Source organism: Pleurodeles waltl, chromosome 10, assembly GCF_031143425.1.
Source record: "Pleurodeles waltl isolate 20211129_DDA chromosome 10, aPleWal1.hap1.20221129, whole genome shotgun sequence".
Taxonomy (NCBI): Eukaryota; Metazoa; Chordata; class Amphibia; order Caudata; family Salamandridae; genus Pleurodeles; species Pleurodeles waltl.
The window spans coordinates 952,037,032-952,060,260 of record NC_090449.1 but is presented as its reverse complement, the minus strand read 5'-3'; the positions used below and the strand labels follow the sequence as shown (position 1 = coordinate 952,060,260).

The window sequence follows — 23,229 nt, the reverse complement described above, 5'->3', positions numbered from 1 at the left end:
ACTGACCTCAATGTCAAGCTGGCAGAAAAGAACATCAGCTTCCAGAATGCCTCAATCCTTTTCAACTCCCTGTCTTGAAGGGTATGTGGGGCCTACATTAAGGTTGGCTTTGCTGGTGGAAGCTTGGACCACCAAGCTCTCAAGATTTGTGTGTTGTGGAAGAAAGTCTGTGTCACCCTGTGCTGGTCTGTGCTGCCTGGCCACTTGGTGGGCAAGAAATAAGGCTTTCCCACAAGTACCCATAAGTGTGTCAGTCAGGGCTTCATTAAATGGTTGCAAGGGCTCAGGTGAGATAGGCCATGGGTGCAAACACTCAGTGTGGATATTTATTACGTCTTCGAATGAAAGCAGCTTTAGATTTAGAACATCAGCTGAATTTCCAATCAATACAGCAAATTATGTATTCTCCTCGTTGAGGTTCCTTAGAGAAAAAAACAACCTTGTGTTTTGGAAGGAATCCAGCCCATTGGCTTCCTACACATCTATATAGATATCATTGTCATCATAGTGTGGGGGTAAATCATCCCAGTCATCACCACTGCCATTATCAAGTGGATCAGGTGGATCAGAATGTGAGCCACAAAGGTAATGAAGCCTCCTGACTTGTCTTTGGATGGCGAGTGTTAAGATGTGGGTAAGTCCCACTTCGATGTCTTACGCTTCCTTCTAGACTTCAATTTTGATTTACCAGTGAAAATAATTTGTCACAGGAGCAGCCTCAAGAGTGAGAACGTGTACGCACCCTTGACTTGGAGGAGAAGTAGGAGGTATGTTATGTATGTGACTTCTTTAGGAGTTCGCCGATATACAGCTTTGCAGTTCCTGATCACCTTGAGAGCATTAGGGCACATTTTTCACATGACTTGGAGACGTGCCCCGAGACGAAACCCAGAGGCACACATCATGCAGGTCAGTCACTGGCATCTGTTTCTAGCACTCACAGAACCATGTAGTCTTTGGGGAGGATATTGTTCCCTTTCACGGTGGAAAAAGATTTTCAAAAATAATTCACCAGCTGATGAAAAGGGACCAGAACTCGGGACTGCATTTGAAGGCATAGAAAGAGAGGGACTATCATCAGCACATAGGAGAGGAAACTTTATAAGGCTCCTCTCTGTCACTTCCAGGGTGGAACATGGCAACACACAGCCTTGCTATGCCACCTAGTGGCACATGAGAGCACTGCTGTAAAAACTTCCAGATCCATTCTGGAACCTCAGGAATATCCTAAAGGTGAGGAATATGTAGTTAGAAGCGTCCTTCTGAAAAAACACAAGCCCATATTTATACTTTTTTAGAGCTGCTTTCTGTCGCAAAAATGGCACAAACTTGCAAAATACAATTGTATTTTGTAGGTTTGTGCCGTTTTTGCGTCAAAAAGCAGCGCAAATGTGGCACTAAAAAAGTATAAGTATGGGCCATATTGTTTTCCCTGATGAATTATTAGGTGCACAGTGACTATATCTGGGAGTAACTATTTAGAAAAAAAACACTTGCACTTTGTAATTACGAAAATGAATTCTGAGGGGTGATATTTTTCTGTTTGGAGCATTCATTTAGCTGTGATATAATTGTGAACTATGTCATTTTATATTACCTAGTGACATTCACGGTTTTCTATAAAAAAAACACCTAATAAATTCACAAGGATAAAAGACTAATGTCAAAGGCTAAAAACCACTGGCAGTGCATCAATACGTAAGAGACAACAAAAAAACACTGAGTAAGCACTACTGTGTACTGCACATACATTAAGGCCCTGACTTAGGTGGACTGGAACAGACTTGTCAACAGTATGCAGCTGCACTTGCTGATTCTGTATTTTATTCAGGTCCTGATTTATATTTTTTCTGACTTGACCCTTTGAAGTCTGCTTAAATGAACATTCCTTAAAGCATTTGAAAACACTAAACTGAATCAAACCTTGATTTGACCAGCTTAAATTTCTTGATCAAGGTCTGTTTGACCCAACTACAGGATTTGTAAAGGGGTCATTTGAAGTTTGGGGCTGCAGGACTTCTGACAAAAAACAATGTGTGCCCATTCCATCAAACTCATCGTCTGCATGTCGCTTTTAGAAATAGGTAAAGTGCCAGTGTCCCTGGAGGAGCAACATATGTCTCTTTCCATGGATACCTTTAAATTACAGCCCTACCATCACACAGCCACTGGTGAGTGTATGTCAGAAGCACCACTCTACCAAAGGTTATCTTTCTCATATATGTTTTTTCTTCACGGTCCCTAACAGGAGATAACATAAAACTCCCAACACATCAGGTCCATAGTTTTTTTGTTTTACAATAACCAACTCCCTCTTTTGGAGTTTGTCAGTAAACAACACATTTGCTGACTGAATGCATCAAATATGGCACTGCTTAAACAAGGAATCAGTGCTTAAACAAGGAAGCCTCCAGATTACTTTCAGGCACATGGAAAAATTAAATGGGGTTCATTAGATCACTTCACAATGTATTTGAGCTACTTGAAATACTTGATGCACTTGTTCAGTATTTAAAAAAGATTCTGATCACTCGTTGTGAAAACCTACTTAAGGAATTTGTCTCAGCTTGAAGCAAAAGATTGGATTATCATGCTTTCGGAATATGCACAAAAATCTGTTTCTTTTATGCTGTACATACTTCTGACCAGAGGTCTGATTGAAAGTTTGGGATTCAACCCAAAGAAAAAAGTTTAAAAAAACATTTCAACCCACATAAAATTGAGTGCAAAGCAATACATAATTATGTTTCCTCATTCAGTCCTTTCTGAGGTGGACAGAAAGATAATTGGAGTGGAAGCCCTGATTGTAATTAGTTGAACAGTTCCTAATGTAATGTAATTGGCTTATCATGGCCTAATGAGGTGCAACATTGGTCTAGGCCACCAAACGAAATACTTGCAAGTCCCGAATTCAATTCATCCCCCTCTTAAAGTGGTAATAAGGTTGGTTATTGCTGAATTTATTAAAATTTTCAACAGTTTATTTGATAGAACTTTCATGCAACGGTCTAGTCCAGCTGTGACCATTTTAAAGAAAACAAATGTGTTATTTATAGTTTTAAAATATCTAGCCAGGCCCTACAATACTTTAGACATATAGGGCCGTATGTACGAACACATTTTCCTATTGACACAGAATGGGAAAAACCCTTTGCTACATCTGGCCCATAGTGATATACAAGCAAATTCAAAGGTAGGATAGTAAAGTTTTTTTTTTTATAAAAACAACTTAGCTTGTATGGCTGACATCTCACTTTTTACAGTCATGATGTCCTGCACTTCAAAATTCTTATGATATATGGTTGTTTGCACTCACAATTGTTACAATTTGATCAAGCAAGTCAGCCGTACATGCAAGATAACTAAAATAAACAATTATGCAGAATAATTAGTAAACAAATAGAACAAGCACCTGTAAATTGGTAGCTGGAGTAGAAATGCTAGGAATTGTTGTTGTTGCAAGCATATTTGGATGATGTGGATTAGAAGGGTTACTGCTAGGAGGATGGGTGGACTTCCAGTATGCTTCCATATAGTCCGCAAGATGTTCACATGCGTCTTCCAGCTGGTTTTCATCCAGAATAACATCGAACATTTCCTGTTATGGAACACGTTTCACAATAAAACTTATCATGCTGTTTCTCTGATTACAAAATTGTGTCAGTACCATGAACATACGTTACAGGCATACAAATATCAGGATTCTAGATAATAAAAACTTCATTCAGTAAATCATTTTAGATTGTTTTGTTGTAGATTGTGTTTAAACAAACTGCATTAACTATAGCATACAACAATTTTGTTATATCTATTATAAACATCCATCATAGACTCCCTAAACCCTACAGGTGAGCTACTTAGATGGTTCACTGGGCCAATTTAGCATAACATTAATCTGATGTCAGTGAATTGATGTTCCACTGCTTCCTTGCTGGAGCCTGTCCTGCTAAGTTTAGTTCATTTGATACATTATTGTTGAACTCGCTGGTGAGGGGTTCAAACCTGTGGATCTTGCAGTCTGTATGACAGCTTATATTGTTGACATTTAACGAAGCGTGGCTCATGGGAGGGAAAAGGGGCGGGGCGGTGCGTGGCGAGGAGGGTGTGGGGGACCAAAAAAATAAATAAAATAAAATACAAGTGAAACGTACCTTTTTTCCACGCCACGCCGCTCAATCCGCTCTGCTCTCCTCCGTTATTGCAGGCACAGGCTACCAGCCTGCTCTACAGCCAATCCTGATGCTCCTTAAAGCAGCGTCAGGATTAGGTGGGAGCGCCTAGCCAGGGCGCTCCCATGCAGACTGGGAGCTTCTGCCTGGTCTCTCCAACCCGGCAACGCTGTGCCGGCCTGGAGAGACCCAACTGCACATGCATGTTTGACCGGCCCGAGACTGCAGGCCAAACATACATGCGCATTGAGGGTGAGTGCTGTGCACTCCCCCTCCGTCCACGTCATGCCCAAGGCCCCGCCCACTTTTATGGTAAAAACATAAGTTTTTACTATAAAAGTTTTGCAGCTCCTGCTGCTGGCAGGGGGGGCAACGTTCTTCCGCCCTACTGGAACAGCCGCCCCTGCCTTTAAGCAAATGGAAGTGAGCTCTGTAGCTGCTTTCACCCTGGGCTGGGATTTGGCTTTGCAGTATAAGGCCTTCATGCATCTTGGTTTGAGTGCGCTTAAGGTGACACAAGCTACACTGTTTTTCCCCAGCACCTAACTAACATGCAGCAATCCATTTCAAGCTGCTGCTCTGTATGCAGCTCCCTAGAGACATCTTGGAACTGCTGAAGTAGGCTGCTAACTTGGTATGGTACAGCAGTCTCTTGAAGACATAAAGGCAGTGCTGGCCTCTAGAATTACCTTGTTGGTTACCCACTAGGCAATACGGTTCTGATGACACATTGATTATGTGGGATTCATACTGATGTCTATGTTTAAATTGTGATTATATTGGATTGTAATTAGCGACATCTGGGATTTAAGAAGAGAGTGGCTTTATAGACCATCTTTTGAATTAAATATTTTTTCTCCGGTACATCAGACTGATTCCTAAATTAGCACATTTTCTTAAATAACTTAGAAGCTTTTAGACAGAAGCTGGTTCATATATAAAATTATAGATAGGTAACAGTGAATTTCTATGATTTTTAGAGGGGTTCCGAGTGATGTTACATAGACAACAAGAGCGGAGTTCATGTTGTCTATGATGTCACTCAGAATCCTGAGGTGAAAAACATCCCCGCAATTCATCTTTTACCCACCTATAATTGTATATTATGTTTGGTCTTTGAAAATCAACAGCTATTATGCAGGGGCAGAAGGGTAATGATTCATAGCCTCTTTTCCATGTCAATAATGTTACATATTTCTGCTACCAAGCCTCACCACTCTCACAGGAACAGTGGGTAACAGCTTTTGTAAACAACTGTTGCTATGTCACTGTACTAAGATACTGTATTTGAATCCAGTTATTCACGATAGTGGTGATCTACTGGAGCCACACATAACAATTTAATAATCCCAGTGCATCTTTCATGTGCAGGGCGGTTATCTTAAAAATCTAACCAAGCGGGTAGGGGGGGTGCTAGAGCGCCAATGGCAAGATGGTCGCACTTTAGTGCAGCTTTGCCAGCTAGGGCACTTAGGCCCATATTTATACTTTTTTAGCGCCTCATTTGCGCTGCTTTTTAACGCAAAAGCGGCACAAACTTACAAAATACAATTGTATTTTGTACGTTTGCGCCGCTTTTGCGGCAAAAAATGATGCAAATGTGGCACTAAAAAAGTATAAATATGGGCCTTATTTCGCACATAATCCTGCATTAGACCTGGCATCGTCTGCGGCACAAGGTTTTTTTTGTGCTGCACATTGCTTTGTGGCCCGATATGACTGCATGGCTGAAGGATGGGCACCAGTGCACAGAAGAAAATAGCCTTAATGTGAGAGCTGCATTGTGTCATTGAACTGAAAAAAATGATGGCAGGGTCCTGCTGGTTTACCGATCCACAAACTGTACGGCAGGCTGCTGACTCTGTTACCTATCGGGGTAATGGCTGAAGGTGCCGGCAAACCAGTCCAGCTCAAGAAGGACATTGGCGAAAAGTGCACATGCTCTGGTGAAAAGCTACTGGGGGTCTACAACTTCACAACGTCGGTGCAGCCCACTTACATGCAAAACCATACCTGTGAAGACAGGACTGTGGAGCAATAAATGTAGTAAGGGATCCGCGCTGTATGCCACATTGATGAAGCTGAGACTAGCGGCTGAGCTCCACTAGAAGCAATTGAGGCAGCAGCTGTGGTCTGACTCATCAAGAAAGAAGAAGGAGTGCGCCTAAGTGTATGCTGAGCCTTTAATGCCGAAGGCTAGACTACACCATACTGACTGTGGTGTTGGGACTGCGCTGTGTGTCTCACTGGTGAAGTTGCGGATGGCAGATGGGCTCCGCTGAACTTACATGGCAGCATGGGGGTGTGCCACTGACAAGCTGTGAGCACTTCTGCCTGTGAGCAAGGGCTGCGCTATTGAGGGGGCCGTGGACTGGGCCCACCACGAGACCTGGTTAGAGCCCAACCTGTCAGCAGGACTGAGTACTCAGATCGATAGCAAGGGCTGCACTTATCTGGCAGCACCCATCCTTGAATAAACCCCTACTGCAATTGTGTACTGGTGGCAAGCACCATAGTACCAGCATCTTGCAAACATGGCGGACGGCCTGGTGTAATATGCTGCTGCATGTCATGCTGCTGCAGAGCGGCCCACAGAGAGGTCAGCTATAGAGAAAGAGACAAGGTCCAACTAAATTAGTGTCTTGTGTGACTCACCTCTGCCGGTCAGGGTGAAAGTCCAATACAACAACCTTTCCTGCAGTGCATGAGAAGAGGTCAGTGCCCTGAGTAGTGCTTTATTCTGACGTTGTAAGTGATGGCAGGGATATAGACCCAGCAAAAAGGACCACACAGCTGCAGACGATGGTGCGGCCATCAATCTCCCCACTGTGCCTGCTGTATTGCATGACAAACAGCTTATAGGTGGCCTTGGAATTGGTCCAGAATGGAAATGCCAATAGTCACACCCACAGCATATTAGCAGGGCTACTGGTACATGGCGCTTTCCCTGCACGGGGACTCCGGTGGGTCGCAGCACCAACCAGCGCCCCTAAAAAGACACAATGGCCTAGAGAACTCAGGGGAGCTAGGAACAGGTGGATACATTGCTGCTAGGGAGCCGCAACTGTAGTGCTGCAGTCGTCCGGATTGACTGCAAACTCCTTGTGATGGGGAAAATAGACATTGCAGAGCCCATTACACTGCTGGTCATGTAGCAAAGTCTGAAGTCAATGGATTGGAAACCTACATATAGACCATTTGGTGATCAAACTGGATAAACAAGGCACATGTATTACCGAAGCCGAACAGCGCATTTCCATGGCAGAGAATGGTCTCACTTCTGTCACCACCAAGTGTCTAAATATGGAGAAGGTGCTAGCTGTTATTTGGGCCAAAAATGAGGATTTAAAAGCCAGTTTTTGTCATAATAACCTTCAGATCACAAGCATACTGGAAGCATACCGGAATCTATGAACACCGGATACAGTGCTGGGATACTATCCCAGCAATGGTTGAATGGTTCCTCACTAGATGCTGTTAGAGAACACCTCAGTATCCTTTCTAATAACACTGACTTACAGGATTTCCTAGGAGGCCCCAGAAAACAACGCAGAAATTGCTTCTTATACGCAGTTTAAAATGAAATTTGGAATATTTTCTCAACAAGAAGCTGCTGCCGGGTTAAGGCAATTAGATCAGGAAAACTTACAGAAGGCATTAGCTGTTGTAGATAATGGGATTAGTACCCTGTCCGACGGGATATACACCTTAAACAACATTGTTTCTTCTGCAATAGACATAATACAAAGTGACGTGTCTTCTTTACACCATGGACAAAGTCAACTAAGGTCCATAATGCAGTTGGGTTGGACACTACAAACACTGAAGGCAGGTCGCGTTCCCTGGCAACACGTTAGCGCAAGGGATATATTTTCCACATTTAATTTAACACGACAGGAACAACTAATGGCTAAGAAAGAAGCGACTTATGTCATGTTAAATGTTGAAAAGTTAGAAAAGTTGCCTTTTACAGTGGCTGAAATACCATCTGCTGAGTGGTTAATACACTGGGTCATTAATCTGCCTATTTCAACACTTCAATTCACGTCCTGCTTAAAACACATTCCAGTAGGCAGATCCAAAAGCTAGGAGATAGTTACATCCATGAGGTGTGGGAGGTGTCTTTCTCGTACAAATGTCTCAGTGGCATGAAAGAGGTCTTTCTTAGCGGTAGTGAATGCAAGACTTCTGTGAGCCATTCGATGGTTTGTAAACAGCTGTCCTTGCACGGGGCATGTAACTCTTTGGCAGCAAACTTGGTTTGTTATCTGAAGGGAGTTCCAGTCCCCTTGATTAGACCTGCGTTGCAGGTGCTCTCCAATGGCAGCTATATCCTCTTCAATGGTGAAAACTGTTGTGGGATGCGAGCTGGAATAGTCTATATTGTTTCGGTCTCTAAGATTGTTACATGCTGCGGGAACATAATTTTTCCTTCAACAAGACAGAGGAAAAAAGCTGAGGTCTGGCCCTATATCACTACTTTAAATATGAATTTTGACAAGTTGAGCAGACTCAAGGCTTTATTGTTTCAAAAACATGTGGTGGTCACATCTGCACACGAGACCTATGCACTTTAGGTGACAACGTCATCAGCAGAGATACAGTCCCTTTTAAGTACTAACTTTCCAAGACACTTTGGTGAGCTCGTGGGACGAATATTTAATGCATCCAGTACTACTCAAATCGCAAATTTCTTTAAGGCTGTTGATTCTGGTTTCGTTCACACCTTCTCCTCTATATTTGGTTTAATACCATCAGCTATCCACTCAATATTCTCCAGTATTTTCGGAGGATTTCCGTTAACTTTGGCTATAATAGGTGGCATCTTGCTATTGCTACTTTTACTGAGCAATGGCTGTCCCGCTGCAACAAGGAGGACTGAAAGCGCTCCCACCAGCGCAGCTGTGTCATGAACACATGATGCAGTACTTTGGAGCATCACTCCTGGAGCAATTGGAGTGTGACTGGACTCTGTCATTCAGACAGGTTTTGCATTGCGTGCAGCCCGTGTTTCAGTGCCTCCGGTGATCGTTCGAACAAGCACTGAAAGTTTGTCTTTCTATGCAGCACTTACTTTCATTGGATGCTGATCTGTTGATGTTCTCGCTGTGGGCTCATTACCAGACATGCGCGTTGAGGGTGCGTTTGCTTCCGGAAGCTGCTAATGTGTTGCCCTTCGCAGAGGATACAGCTCTACACTTATTGTTGGGCACACCACGGAATGCTGCTGCCTTGGCTGGAGCTCAGGCTTTGGAACACGATTGCTCCTTGCTTTCCTTGGTGATGAACTTCCTACTTTACCACCTGCTGAAGTGAAAGATTTCCTCTCTTCAACTATCCCGGATTTGATTGGCAGCTTCCAAAATGACTCTGACTCTTGAAATTCGGCCTTTTTTACACCACAGTTAACATTTTTAAATTGTCCTTTTTACACATGCTCAAGTGTCTTTTTAACTTGTCATCATTGACATTCATATATATTTGTCTTAGGTTGAATTATAGTAGCTTTTATACATAATTAGGCTTTTAAGCACCTTTGAACTGGCAAGGGGAGGGTGTTGTGTAGCCATTTTAGTTACAGCTTCATACACGTTATTTTGGAAATCTAGGCCTGCCGCTGTGCACTTTAACCTAGATATATTTTATTCAGCTGTGTTTATTATTTTAACAATAGCCACATTTTCGGTCTTGTTTTATTTTCTCTATCTAGCTGTTCTTTGCCTAGGCCAGCACTGCGTTCTTAAACAAGACATTTCTTTCACTCTGTGCTTTTCTCAAGGCTGCAGTAAGATAGGTTGCCGGCCAACGTGGTAACACTTTGTCTCTAGTGTTCATAGAAACATACACACTCTTCCGTAGGGATCCTTTCTTGGAACATCAGCTGTTTTATTATAAAAACAATACTTTGACCCATGTACATTAGAGGGAGATTGCAGCCAGATGACCACTACTGTATGCTGATTGCTGAGTGCTTCGTTACAGCTGCTTATGGAGACTACAGGCCTCTTTCTCAGGTATGAGGGATGATGTCTTCCCAGGGGAACCTGAAGGGCAGAACTAGAGCTTAACATGCTGTGCTCTAACATAGCCTAGGTAGGAATTATTTCAATGATTATAGTGACAATATGGTAGTGGTATTTTTATGCCTCACTCTCCCTGTCACAATTTTAATCCTGTCATGCTTTATCATCCTAGTTACTGCAGTACATACATTATTATCTAAGATGCAGTTGCTTCAATAAAACCTTATTGAAATATAGTCTGCCTCTGATTGTCCTTGTATATGTGAGACTAATGTAACTGAGAGAAACGGATGCGATCTGAGTGACCACGATTTCCCTGAGGAATCAATTGAGTCATGCGCTCGGCTTCCCAATCATCCCTGCTCTTGGGTGGAGATGAGGCACTGCTAGTAAGCCAGAGCAAAACCTGGATTAGGCCGACAGGTGTCACCTGTAGTGGGTTTAGATTCAGTCCCCCACAGTGCAAGTGATTCTGCCGCCCAAATCCAGTAGTCTCATTGGGATAATGAGAGCCTACACTGTATGTTGTTACTATACCCGCATGTTCAGATGACACATTGCGAGGGTCTGGCCTACTTGTTATAAAAACCCTCTTGGAGTTTATAAAACGTTTATGACACCCATTGGTATCTATTGGCCACAATAACCACCTGCTAGGACATGACAGTGAAGCATTAAACATGCCATTTTGGACCCATTTATCGAGCTGATCTTCAGTTGCATTTATAGACTTTTGCCATTTATAAAAATTTGCAGGGGTGGGAATACTGTGCACATTCATTTCCTTTGCCCAGAAAAATATGCACCGGATCACAAGCATACTGAGATCTACGAACACTGGAATACTGGAGAACTTTGTGGAAACTATGCTGAAAGAATTGCTTGGTGAGGAACACTCATCAGTCTTGATTGTAGAAAGAGCACAAGGTTGACTTGTGGCCAGAACAGACCCAGGGGCACTGCTGCACCCTATCATTGCTAAACTACTTATAGAGACCGTGACATGGTGCTCAAGCTGGCAGAAGAGGTGCAGTCCCTACCATACCAAGGCAACAAAGTGGCATTATACCCCAATTTTACAGTGGTAGTGCAAGTGGCAATATGAAAGTTCCTCCCTGTCAAAAAAAAAGCTGCAAACCGTAAATGTGCAATATGCAATGCTATATCCTGCACATTTGTGGATTTACCACAAAGACAAGCAAAGAATCTTCAACATGCCCAAAGAAGCAATGGCTTATATCAAAACCCTGACTCAGCCTGACAAAAATCTCCTAGAGTCCGATTCCGAGGACAACACCTCGAAGAATCCTGACAATCTGCCATGCAGGTATCGAAGATGGTCAGGAACACATTGCCTGCCAAGACCAAGGACCTGCTTGATACTATTTTCACTAACTGACAAGGCCTTCCCTGATCGTAAAGGGTTAAATTGAAACTGTGTAGTGATTATAGTTTGAGTCGCACAAGTACCTAGTGTTTGATTGTTCCTTGTGCAAAGCAGACAATGGTTACATGTCAAACTTATCAAACTACTCGCACACAATATGCCTGAGACTGATTTCACACACAGCACCAGGTCTACCTATTACAACCCTGGCCACCTCCACTTTTGAGGAGGGATGCCAAGCCTGTAGTGGACCTCAGAGTGTGCACCCCAAATGCTTATGCTGTATGTTTTAGGGGTTTGTATCAACATGCTTCTTCATGTTCAGTTGTTGATTATGGTTTGGGATGTCTTTAGCATGATTGGGATGCTAACGTGGGTGGGTGTGAATTTGAGTTGTTTCCCTGTTATGCCATCATGATGCTGTCCTATCTGATATATTGTTGTACCACAACATCAATACATACTGAGCTGACTGATCCTGGATCAGAAAAAAGGTCACACCACATTAGCTACTGGTGCAGGTCACATCATGTTTATTACATGGAGCATTCAAGGGCTAAACAATCCCAGGAAAACACAGCAAATGCTGGCCTATCTCAAAAGACACAAGGTGGAGATTGTACTGATCCAAGAAACGCACCTCACTCAGAACAAAGAGCATGCCATTCGAAAGAGATGGGCTGGAGATAAGGTGGCCTCACCAAACTCTTCGTATTCTTGTGGGGTAATGGTGCTGATTAAGAAGGGCAACCATTCGTCCTGTCCCTTTCAGAGAGAGATGACCAGGGTAGATACATCATAATACAAGGAGAGCTTTGCAGTACACAGGTGACAATTGTTAATGGTGCGGTCCCAATATAGATAGCCCTGAGTTTTACATAGAAATCTAGCATTGCCTATATGCGCTATCACACTCGGCTGTCATCTGTGCTGGTGACTTCAACACTTGTCATGACTCTGGCAGTGACTGGTCGGCTACTACGGGAGTGATAGGCAGGCAGCAAAGGTGCTTCGGGAGGGCATTCAAGATAGAGATGTCCTAGACATATAGGCCCTCATTCCGAGCCTGGCGGCCGGCGGAGGCCGCCCGCCAGGCTTCCCCCCTCCGAAATACCGCTCCGCGGTCGTAAGACCGCGGAGGGTATTCCGAGTTTTCCCCTGGGCTGGCGGGCGGTCTTCACAAGACCGCCCGCCAGCCCAGGGGAAAACTCCCTTCCCACGATGACGCCGGCTCGTAATAGAGCCGGCGGAGTGGGAAGGTGCGACGGGTGCAGTTGCACCCGTCGCGTATTTCAGTGTCTGCTTTGCAGACACTGAAATACTTTTAGGGGCCCTCTTACGGGGGCCCCTGCCGTGCCCATGCCATAGGCATGGGCACGGCAGGGGCCCCCAGGGGCCCCGCGACTCCCCCTCCCGCCATCCGGTTCCCGGCGGGAGAACCGCCAGGAACTGGATGGCGGGAGGGGGAGTCGGAATCCCCATGCCGGCGCAGCATGCTGCGCCGGCTTGGAGGATTCCTTTGGGGCAGCGGGAAACCGGCGGGAGACCGCCGGTTTCCCTTCTCTGACCGCGGCTGAGCCGCCGCGGTCAGAATGCCCCGCGGGGCACCGCCGGCCTGTCGGCGGTGCCACCGCGTCCCACGGCCCTGGCGGACTTGTTCCGCCAGGGTCGTAATGACCCCCATAGTGGTTTAGAAATCTGGAGGGTAGGAAGGGTACCTTTTACTTGACTGTATATGGAATATTATGACAACATTGTGGGCTCTGTGGAGGGTGCTGACACTATTTGGGAGGTGTTCAAGGTGATCATTAGAGTTACATGTATTGGACATCAGGCAGGAGTTCTGAGATCACTACACACATAACTTAAGGCCATAGAAACATCTTTACTTTAAATCCATCCACCTTAGTGGAGATGACGCAGATTACTAATTACAATGACACAGCGGATCTACAGCTTCAACACATTTTGCGACGGTGGAAGGTGAGAGCGCATGGGGAAGAGGGCCGATCAGGCTGAATTCTCGCGATCAAAATTAAAGAGCCTTGAGTGCAATCGCATGTAGTGAAGACCCTAGCCGAGGATGGAGCGGAGTGTCATGACACGCCAGGCATACTAGCGTCCTTTGTGCACTTCTTTGAATGCCTATACAATGACAGGCACTCTGCAGAGGAAGGCTGAAACAGCAGAATAGCTAGATAATATAGCTTTAGTTTGGCTCTCTCTCGGGTAGAGGGAATTATTGACCCAGCCTTTTATGGTGGAAGAAATTAAAGACTCCATCCGTATAATGCCAAATGGCAAAGCCTCAGGCAGTGATGGAATCCCAGGAGAATTTTATAAAGAATATGCAAGCATATTAGCCCCACAACTATATGAGATGTCTCTGAAGGTTTACCAAAAGCAAATTCTTCCCCCAACATTAAGAGAGGCTCTTATAATAACACTATTGCAGCCTGACAAACCCCCAGAAAAATGTGAATCAGATCAACCACTGTCCCTCATTCATACGGGTGCCAAAATACTGGCTAAAATATGGGCTACCAGGCTACAGCACCTACTCACAAGCATCGTGCTGCCAGATCAGTCCTGCTTTATTCCGGCACGCTTCACCACTTGAATTCTGCATACTCCATCACTTAGAGCCTACACTTGCAGCTGCTGTGTTTCTTTTAGATGCTATCAAGGCATCTGACTCCATACACTGCAGCTACATATTTGCATTCTTACAGCGAATGGGTGTAGCGCGCACATTTCTGTGCTGGATTAGGCTATTATATCCCACACCTGCAGCTATAGTGAGGGTAAACAGGCATATATCAGATGCCTTTCCCATCTTCAGGAGCATGCGTCAGGGGTGCCCTCTATCACCGCTACTCTTTGTGGTGGCGCTGGAGTCCCTTGCATGCGTGATATGACAGAAATATGCATATGCAGCACTGCAATATCGTCAGAGACCATTGGCCATTTCGGTATACACAGACATGGTCCTGTAGTCAGAAACCCTGCCACAAATGTGACGCACCTTGTACATGAATATGAACGATACAAATAGTACTAAGGGCTGGGCATTAATTGGACAAAGTCAACAATTCTCCCCTTAAAACAGGCCACCATACCGCATACGCTAGAATATCCTCTTGCGTGTTGTGACGAGCCAGTCAGATACTTAGATTTGTGGGTGGATAGAGACCCAGAGCTAGTTATCAGATTATTAAACAGCTATCACCAGAATCGAGGACCAGGTAGAACGCTAGACCAGGCCTCCTACTATCCTTTGTGACAGAGCACTTATAAAAATGATAATAGTGCCAAAATTCCTATATTTGTTTTTAAATATTTCTATAGTCTTAACCCAGGCTTTTCTCTCAACACTACGCTCCCCGTTAATTTGTCTGGTCTGGTCTGGCAAACAGCCTAGGCTGAGTTGGGACATGCTCAGCCTAGGACCGTGATCTGCAGCTGTACTATCTCTGTGCCCAAGCTCACTATGCACACTACTGGCTATATTTGTCGAAATATACCCCACGTGTGACAACGTAAATCGATGATGCCGATCCAATCCCACTTAAAGCAGTGATTCCTCATACACACACAAATGCTCCACACAAAGAAATTAACACCATCCACAGCACCACTCAGGCACGGAAGAAGCTTGGCAGGCGTGCATCGGAAGAACCTCTCTACGTACCAGCACTACCTCTCTTATATCACCCAGCAGTCTCAGTAACGTAAGAACCATGGGCACTTATTGTACTGGAAGAGGCAGGCCTCAAAACACTGGGTGATGTGTATCCCAAAGGGAATTTTGTCTCCCTTACAGAAGTATAACAGAACAAACGATCATTCGCAATGCTCACTTCCATATATAATAGACTTTGAGCGACCATGAGTGACCTGTAACCACAATTCCTGGTGGAGCCACAGACTTAAGCAGCATTACAAGTGATGCATGCAAGGACCTAATCACAAAACTATACATTGCATCACAAACTAGGTCCTGACATGGTCACTTGACATGTGAAATGCTACACTTGGGACACCATTAAGTCTAGATGACATGGGTTTCTGCTGGTCCTTAACAGGTATGCTTACGTCCAATGGCAATCTTCGAATTATCCATTTTAAGTATTTGCACTCAATATACTACACTCTGGTCCAATTGCGTAGGTTCAGTCTTAGGGAGGGTGATTGTTGTTTTAGATGTGGCACAAAGGCTGCTGACTTTCTACACTTAGAATGGAGATGCCTTCCAATGTGTTGATATTGGGGACAAGTGGTGCAAACACTCACGGCTATAACAATGGAGAGGTTGAAGAGAGCCCTCAGTTATGTTTGTTATGCCTTATCAAGGCTCTGCAGCCCTAAATTGCAAATTGGTGGCCATGGCTCTGTTCTTGGAAAAGAGGAGAGTTTAACTGCACTGTGGTGGACAAAATGCCCCCAAACATCAGCACTGGCTACAAGATATGTCATTTTGCCGGGATCAGCTGGTTACTATTCAGATGAACTTCCACTGGCATCCTGACCAAAAGACATTTGGAGCCCTTTCACTGCCTCTCTCCTCATGCTTCAAGCTGACACGTAAGGACTGTCTCTGCCTTAGCAACTGCTGATATGTAACTATGCATTGAATTGATCTTGAGCCAGTGCTTTGACATGGTATTGTGAATGGCACAAATGGCATTGTATGGTCTACGTTTTGTATCTGTACATCATGAATTAACTAATAAAAAAACTATGTATGAATGCAAATCTATTTGGTTTTAATTCAGAGCAGTTACTTTTCTACACGTATTTGTTTTTTTGTTCACACACAAAGATGTGTATGTCAGTAAATGTACAACCTGGCTTGTTGAAGAGGTGGGGGAATTGGGGAATGGGCAATACTGTGTGTCATTGCTCTGTGAGTTAATAAAGACCCATAACCTTTAAAAAAAAAATCAAACCTAGCAAAAACAAAATTGAAGTGACCAAGCTGGTGACCATGAATTCAGATGAAAAGTGAAATAAATGGAAAAAACACAAAATCCATTAATGCTAAGTGAGAAAACAAAATCTGCAGCAATATTCTTAGAATACCTAAAGTTGTAAGAACTATAATCATAATTACTTGATAAAAAAAGAAACAACAAACAGCAGACTGATGCTACTGAAACAAAATGATTAGCAGTGGCAACCAGAAAAAGATGGTGAAACAGAAAGAGGATAGAAGAAAACAAGAAGAAAATGGTACAGAGAAGTGGGAGAAAATGATCCCAGAGCAAGGTATGTGCAAGAAAGAATGGGAGGAAGACAGAAGGCTCAGTAGACAGGGAAAACAAGGAACATGATGCAGAGAAGAGAGGATGAGGAGGAGGGAGGAAGAATGTAGAGGCTAGGGATTCAGGACAGTGGATAAGGAAAGATAAGAAAAGGCAAAAAGTCTGCAAGGGGGGGAAATACGTCCAGTCAGGAGTAATAAACTTAGGCAAAGAGTTTTCAACATTAAAGGCATTCATCAAGTTGGATTTATGAATCTGGATTCATCAACCTGACAAATTCCATTCATTCTGCTAATTTTGGTGGAAACGTTACATTTTAAAAGGTACCATATAACAGGTTTCAAGTTGTTTTTTTCAAAGAAGATCATATATTCCTTTCCTCATGCACAGAGTTCACTAACAACTCATTTAAAAAAAAAGGGTCATGTATCCATGCTGACGTCAGTGCTACAGCACAATGATGTATACTTGAACTCCTTCTATCCCTGAACACTGAAAACCTTTTTAAGCCTCAACTCCACTGATAACTCAACCCTAGAAACCTCTTGTCACCTCTAAACATCATCCGCCCCGGCACAAATCTCCTAACTACCATCTACCCAATGTAATGTTGGATTTTTCCTTTAAATTATCTTCCCAATATAAAGGCCCTTTTAATGTTCGATTTATTTGATTTGTATATTTTTCATTGTCTCTCATTAAATTCGGTTTTCCATGATTTGGTTTCCTCCAATGTGGTTTTTCAGTTTTCGTTTTTCCATTGATTCACATACATCAGTTAAAACCACATGGACAGCAGGCAAAAGTCTAGTTTTGTTATTGAATATAGGGGTTTTCCTTTGGCAGTGGCACAGTTACGGACATAAATCTTTTGCAGACTTCTATTATTTTTGGAAAGCTAACATTGTTTCTGGTTTAAATTCAAGGGAAGTTGTGCTTGTTTCCTATATCCAAGCTGAATAATCTATGTCCAACCTCATGAGCAATCCCTTATGAAACAGCCGCTTCCCCATACTTGTATTCGCAAAAATTCTATTACCTCTTACCCTCGTCACTGATAATAATTGATTCTCCTTCAGTAAAGATGCAACTGATTTCTCCTGACTCTGAACTGATGCACTAGCCCTACATGACCACATGGCAGAAGGCAATCAATCCATGGGTTCTTTGGACCACAGCAATGATTGGAAGCCAGATTTCTTTTCGGTTACTTTTAAAAGTATTTGTCACTAAAGTTTTGGGTATTTGTTTTTCTGTTGCTCTTAGGCCATGATGTGCCTCTCCTAAGACGTATAACAGAGAACTATAAAACAGCAGGAGCTTCTTTTCCAGCCTCCCACTTTGGAATAATGGTCACCCCATCAGTCTGTGTGGTTATCTGTATTTTTGATGCCCATATTTACATACTGCATTACTGGCTCGAAGCAAAAACTCAAGCGTGGCTAGAAGCAAAGTCTCAAGAAGAACATATTCCTACTCACGTAGAAAGTCTTCTCTTACAGTGATGTCAAAGTCAAGACTACATTTTCATCGATTTTTTTATACAGCAATATTGTTTGTTCACATCTACCACACTTAAATACACTCGCTACTGACATTGAAACCAAATTTCCTTTTGTGTGCCTCTGTGGATTGGGTAAATATAGTGGCACCTTCAACCAGGTCCAGACTTCAGAGGAGTTACATTCATGTTCAATCTTTTGCTTCTCTGCAGAGTCTGCTAAAAAAGCAGCAAAATACTACAGTCATTCAAGCACTCACTCTTCGAGCCATAGTCTCACCCCCTCACTTCCCTAAAACATAAACTACATATTCCTCCCCACTGTTTCCCTTGCATGGCCCTTCCACACTTCAACCTCCCCTGTAATCACCAAATAATTTAGACATCCGTCAATGGCTCATTCACTTATGAATCAAAACGTCGGTGCATACACTCATGCATCTATCTGTTCATATGCAATCACAAAATAAATGTAAAATCTACTGGTATGGGCAAGGTTTGTCCTAGTAGCAAATATGTTATATCTTTCCTAATTTAAGAATGAAGCACAAAAGCCTACTCATGAGGACCACACCAGTTGCTAAAAGCTTGGAGCCTAATTTGTAGGCCTGAGTCACAGGCGAAGGCTAAGCACAGGGTCTTTAATTACCCATATAGCCTGAGGCAGAAGAATTGCAAATCTATTAGAATATTTCACCCACTGAGGGTATAATGTTCTAAAATGAACACGAAATACCAAAAAGATAAGCATTGGAATACAGGAGTTAATGTTCTAATAGAGTTTATTGACCTATTTTTTTCTACATGTATATGTGAATTGGTGAGATCAATCAATGGCATTCAAATTGTAGTAGCTATAAATTAACCAGTGATTTTAAGGCGATTCATAAGTAGTTGATTCTTTCCTTGGTATGTAGCAACATTTATACCTTGTACGTTCAAAGACACCACATTATTGTAATAAAATGACGCTAAATTTACTTGGAATGACTTGTGTTTGGAAGTTTTACAGCATAAATATTTAAGCCTTTCTTTTTGTCTGCTTCCGTAATATTGTCAAAATAGTGTAATAAGAAGTTTCATAACTTTCTTTTTTGTCAAGATAATGTAATAAAAACTATAATAAAATTTTGCCTTGTGGTTTAGGTCTCTGGTGTCTGGTCTTTCAGGCTGAGGCATGCTATCAGTTGCAGGAGCTGCAACGGTAATGCACTGCTTTTATACCACTTTCATTCAACTCAAAGCTTTTGTCTCAAGAAAGCAGGTGAGTTGTTAAAACTAGAAGTCCTGTATACACATTACATAGGTTTTAGAAACTAGTGCATTAATTAAATCTTATCTAGCATTGAAAAATCCCATTTGACGATCATAGTCCCTGCATATTTTGGTTAGGGGGATCTTAGATGGCCAAGGTTACACCCCTCTGAAATGACTAACATGTTTTTATTGAAAGTGAAAGCAGATTAGATGTTCAATGATTCATATATAGATGAAGGATCAAATAGGCTAACTCCTTTTAATAGTGATTAATTGTTAAAGCATTTAAAAGGTGTCCCTTAGTGATGTCCCGTCTGTAGGACGGAGGTGCTTAACCAATCAAGACAGATGGCACAAACATCAGCAACATGAAAAATTCCTTAAACAACAAAAAAGTTCTGAATCAATGAGACCCAAGTGAAAGGAGGAAATTTAAATTAAGGGTAAAGGAAAAGACACACCTACTAAAGCAAATGTTTTAATTAGAAATTTTTAATGAGTGTTTATGTACTTTGAATAATGCCGTATGTAGAAAATAAATAACGTAGAAAAATAATGTGCACCTTTGAAATTGGGACCTCGGAGAATGGCTACCAGTGTTCACAAAATGTACTAAATAAATGACTAAAACGTGTAACATATTGAAAATATGTTATATTAATGTAGTAATATGTCATATTGAGAGTTATGAATTATGTTCCTGCTTATTAATTATAGGCCTTAACGTAGCGAGTGTCTTGGCCTAGTTACCAGGCCTCATGCAAAAGCTGTATTTCTTAGCGTTTAATAGAAAATGCTGATCGAGTGAACTAGCTATGAAATGCTCATTGTTTTAATAAAATGCTTAACTGAAGCCTTCTATGGGAACCGACGGACAGGAGATGATGTCTCTAAAAATGTAACATACTGTATGTAATATGTGCTAGCTGTACTTTCCCAGGACACGAACAATGAAGACCTTAATTGCAAATTGGTGGCCATGGCTCTGTTCTTGAGACTGGAGAGGAAGATGCAACAAAGTTGATACCTGACGTGCCGGATGATGAGAACATCGTAAAGCAAACCAATCAACGACGTGAGAAAGAAGAAGTATTAAAATTCATAGATTTGGGACAGTTAAATCATTGGATAGAGTAATAACGTACGATTAATTGACCAATTAGAAATTAGGGGATAGTTTGGGTGCCTTTGATATAACAATGTAACAGAGGGAAAAGACTTCAGATGTTAGTTAGGAGGCAGATCTTACCCCATTATGAGATGCGATATTGAGAAGAAGAAGAGATTTGAGATTTTGTCATTGGGCTCATTACTCTCTGATTGAGAGCCAGATCTGTTGCTGATCGGTTGATGACATGAGGACAAAGACTGATTCTGTTTGCTGACCCATACCGTGGATAGGTAGATATGACAATATGACTGAAATTTAATTTTGTGCCTTTTCTTTCTAGGTACCAACTGCACTGTCCTGGTTAGTTTTCCTTAGCTAAACATTTTCTAAATTCATGTTCTTAATTGTTTTGTATGAAGTCCCACATGCTGATGCTAATCTGTGTTAGATGAGGTTTTGCTACTTGACGATTGATAGCTTGCAAAGACAATGGTTGATGGACTATTTTGCTGAACTTTATGGACAGAGTTGAAATATTGAAGCCGACTTTATTATTGATGTGCACTAATGCTCTAAAATGTTTTGTGATACAAGTCTTAACTAGATTGTGTTTCAGGCGTCTTTTGGCTAACTAATACTGCCCTCATATGCATTTTGAATTGAGTCTGAGTTTAATCCACATGACTTAGTATTGTAATATAAGGGAAATAAAATTACTAAACGTTTACTAAAGGTGTGGTTATTCGTGGCTGAAAAGTCATGGTGTGTGAGAATTACTGACTCTATTGATCATTGATTATTGTTCTGACTAATGATTATTGAAAGGTTCACTGACCTACATGCGCCCCCTTGTAAGTTTACTTATTAAGGACCGGTGTGTTAACACACCCATTAAGGAAAAGAGGAAGGAATTCCTATTAACTAATTGAAGTAGTCATTAGTCAACCATCTAACTAGGATAATGAAATCCCCATTAGCAAAGGAAACAAAGAATTGGCAGCAAAGCCCGGCTTTACATATTAGAACCTGACCTCATACATGAAAGTGTACATGTAGCTGTAGACATCCCAAATTTTACAAAACTAGTGCTAGATAATCTGCATTTCAAAAATGTATTACAATTCCATATTCATAGAATTATTGTCCTTGTAGTAGTAATTTTGATTATTAGTAAGTAAACTTATGAAAAATAGACATTATAACAGACTGTTATCGTTATCGAAAATAGAAGGGCTACAACTCAATCCTTTCAGTTTGATGCTTCAGAATGGAGAAACACGGACAGGTTGTGACAGATACAATAGTCAGACATGCAGTTCATTTCAACATCAGCTCAGCAGCGTACAGCAACATCGCTCACCGGAGGACACTGAGCCAGTTTGTCAGCTGCCACCATCTGAACATTGAGGTGTTTTGCTTGAGATTTTCCTCTGGATTTGATGAGCCTCTGTAAAACCTAGTGAAAAAATACACATACATTAGGAAATAATAATAAAAAAAAGAAAAACTGCACATATATAGTAGATATATAGTCGACTACAGTGACTACATTGAAAATAACATACGAATGGGCTTTTGGAATACAGGTGACTTAATTACTTAGGAAGCTTTCAAGGGGAATCATATTTTTTTTATTCTGTCAAACATTATAGCAGTGAAGAATTAAATATGGTTTTCATTTGAGCGTTTACACCCCTAAAGTTACACATGAGAGAATGATAGAACAATATAAGAAACAATTGCTGCATGGGTAGCATAACAGGTCCGCTTTTAATTTCAATTCTTTTTTATACAAATGACACATACAAGTGGTCTTGATTTCTATGGTTCAGCAAATATTATATATATAACTTACATTTAAGAAAAAATATAACTTCAACCTGGCCAGCTGCATAACAGTCTTGTGTTCACTCAGAGACCCTGTTTGCACTGCCACTGATACACTGTCCCAGTACATTAAAAAGTGGACATTCACAATAAGTGGATAGAGTCCTACCTTATTAACATATTTTTGCAATGTGCAAAGACTGCAATCTGTGTCTTGTAAAAGGACCAGTGGTACAACATCTAAATAAGTGACAAGGAAAGGAACATGGAGTAAGCATGCAGCGGACCCTGGGACTGCTGTCTCCTCCCCTACCTAATGCTGCCAGTACTCCTTACACACTGGAAGCTGCTTATCCTTGATAGCTTTAGCTTTGTAAATTGACCCCAGGTACCAGTATATTGGGCCTCATTTTTCTGAATCTTAGACTACTGATCTAGCTTACAATTATTCTAGGAAATTGCAGTCTCCCTTATTTTTCTAATACCTTCATCCCAAATATAAAACAGCACATGAATATGGTCCCCAAAAGACTATATTTGGGAATCTTCTCAGATTTGACTTTTACACTGAAATGCAGTCAGTATGTGAACTTTTTTGAGGGTAAAAGATAGTACATGCTATTAGTTCATGAAGTAACTAAGTGGTATGATTTTGCCATGAATTTGAAGGGGCAGAGGATCACCCAACAC

General features: G+C 42.0%; 1 protein-coding gene across 9 annotated transcripts in view; it reads right to left on the bottom strand.

Moving 5' to 3' along the window:
- CACNB2 (calcium voltage-gated channel auxiliary subunit beta 2) overlaps positions 1-23,229 on the bottom strand; it is an 890,619-nt gene that overhangs the window by 27,071 nt on the left and 840,319 nt on the right. For all 9 annotated transcript variants that reach the window (XM_069211768.1, XM_069211763.1, XM_069211764.1 and 6 more), the window contains 2 exons: positions 22,073-22,168; positions 3,413-3,598 (listed from right to left, as the gene is read on the bottom strand). In XM_069211768.1, the coding sequence (XP_069067869.1) occupies positions 3,413-3,598; positions 22,073-22,168 (282 nt within the window). The remainder of the gene's footprint in view (positions 1-3,412; positions 3,599-22,072; positions 22,169-23,229) is intronic.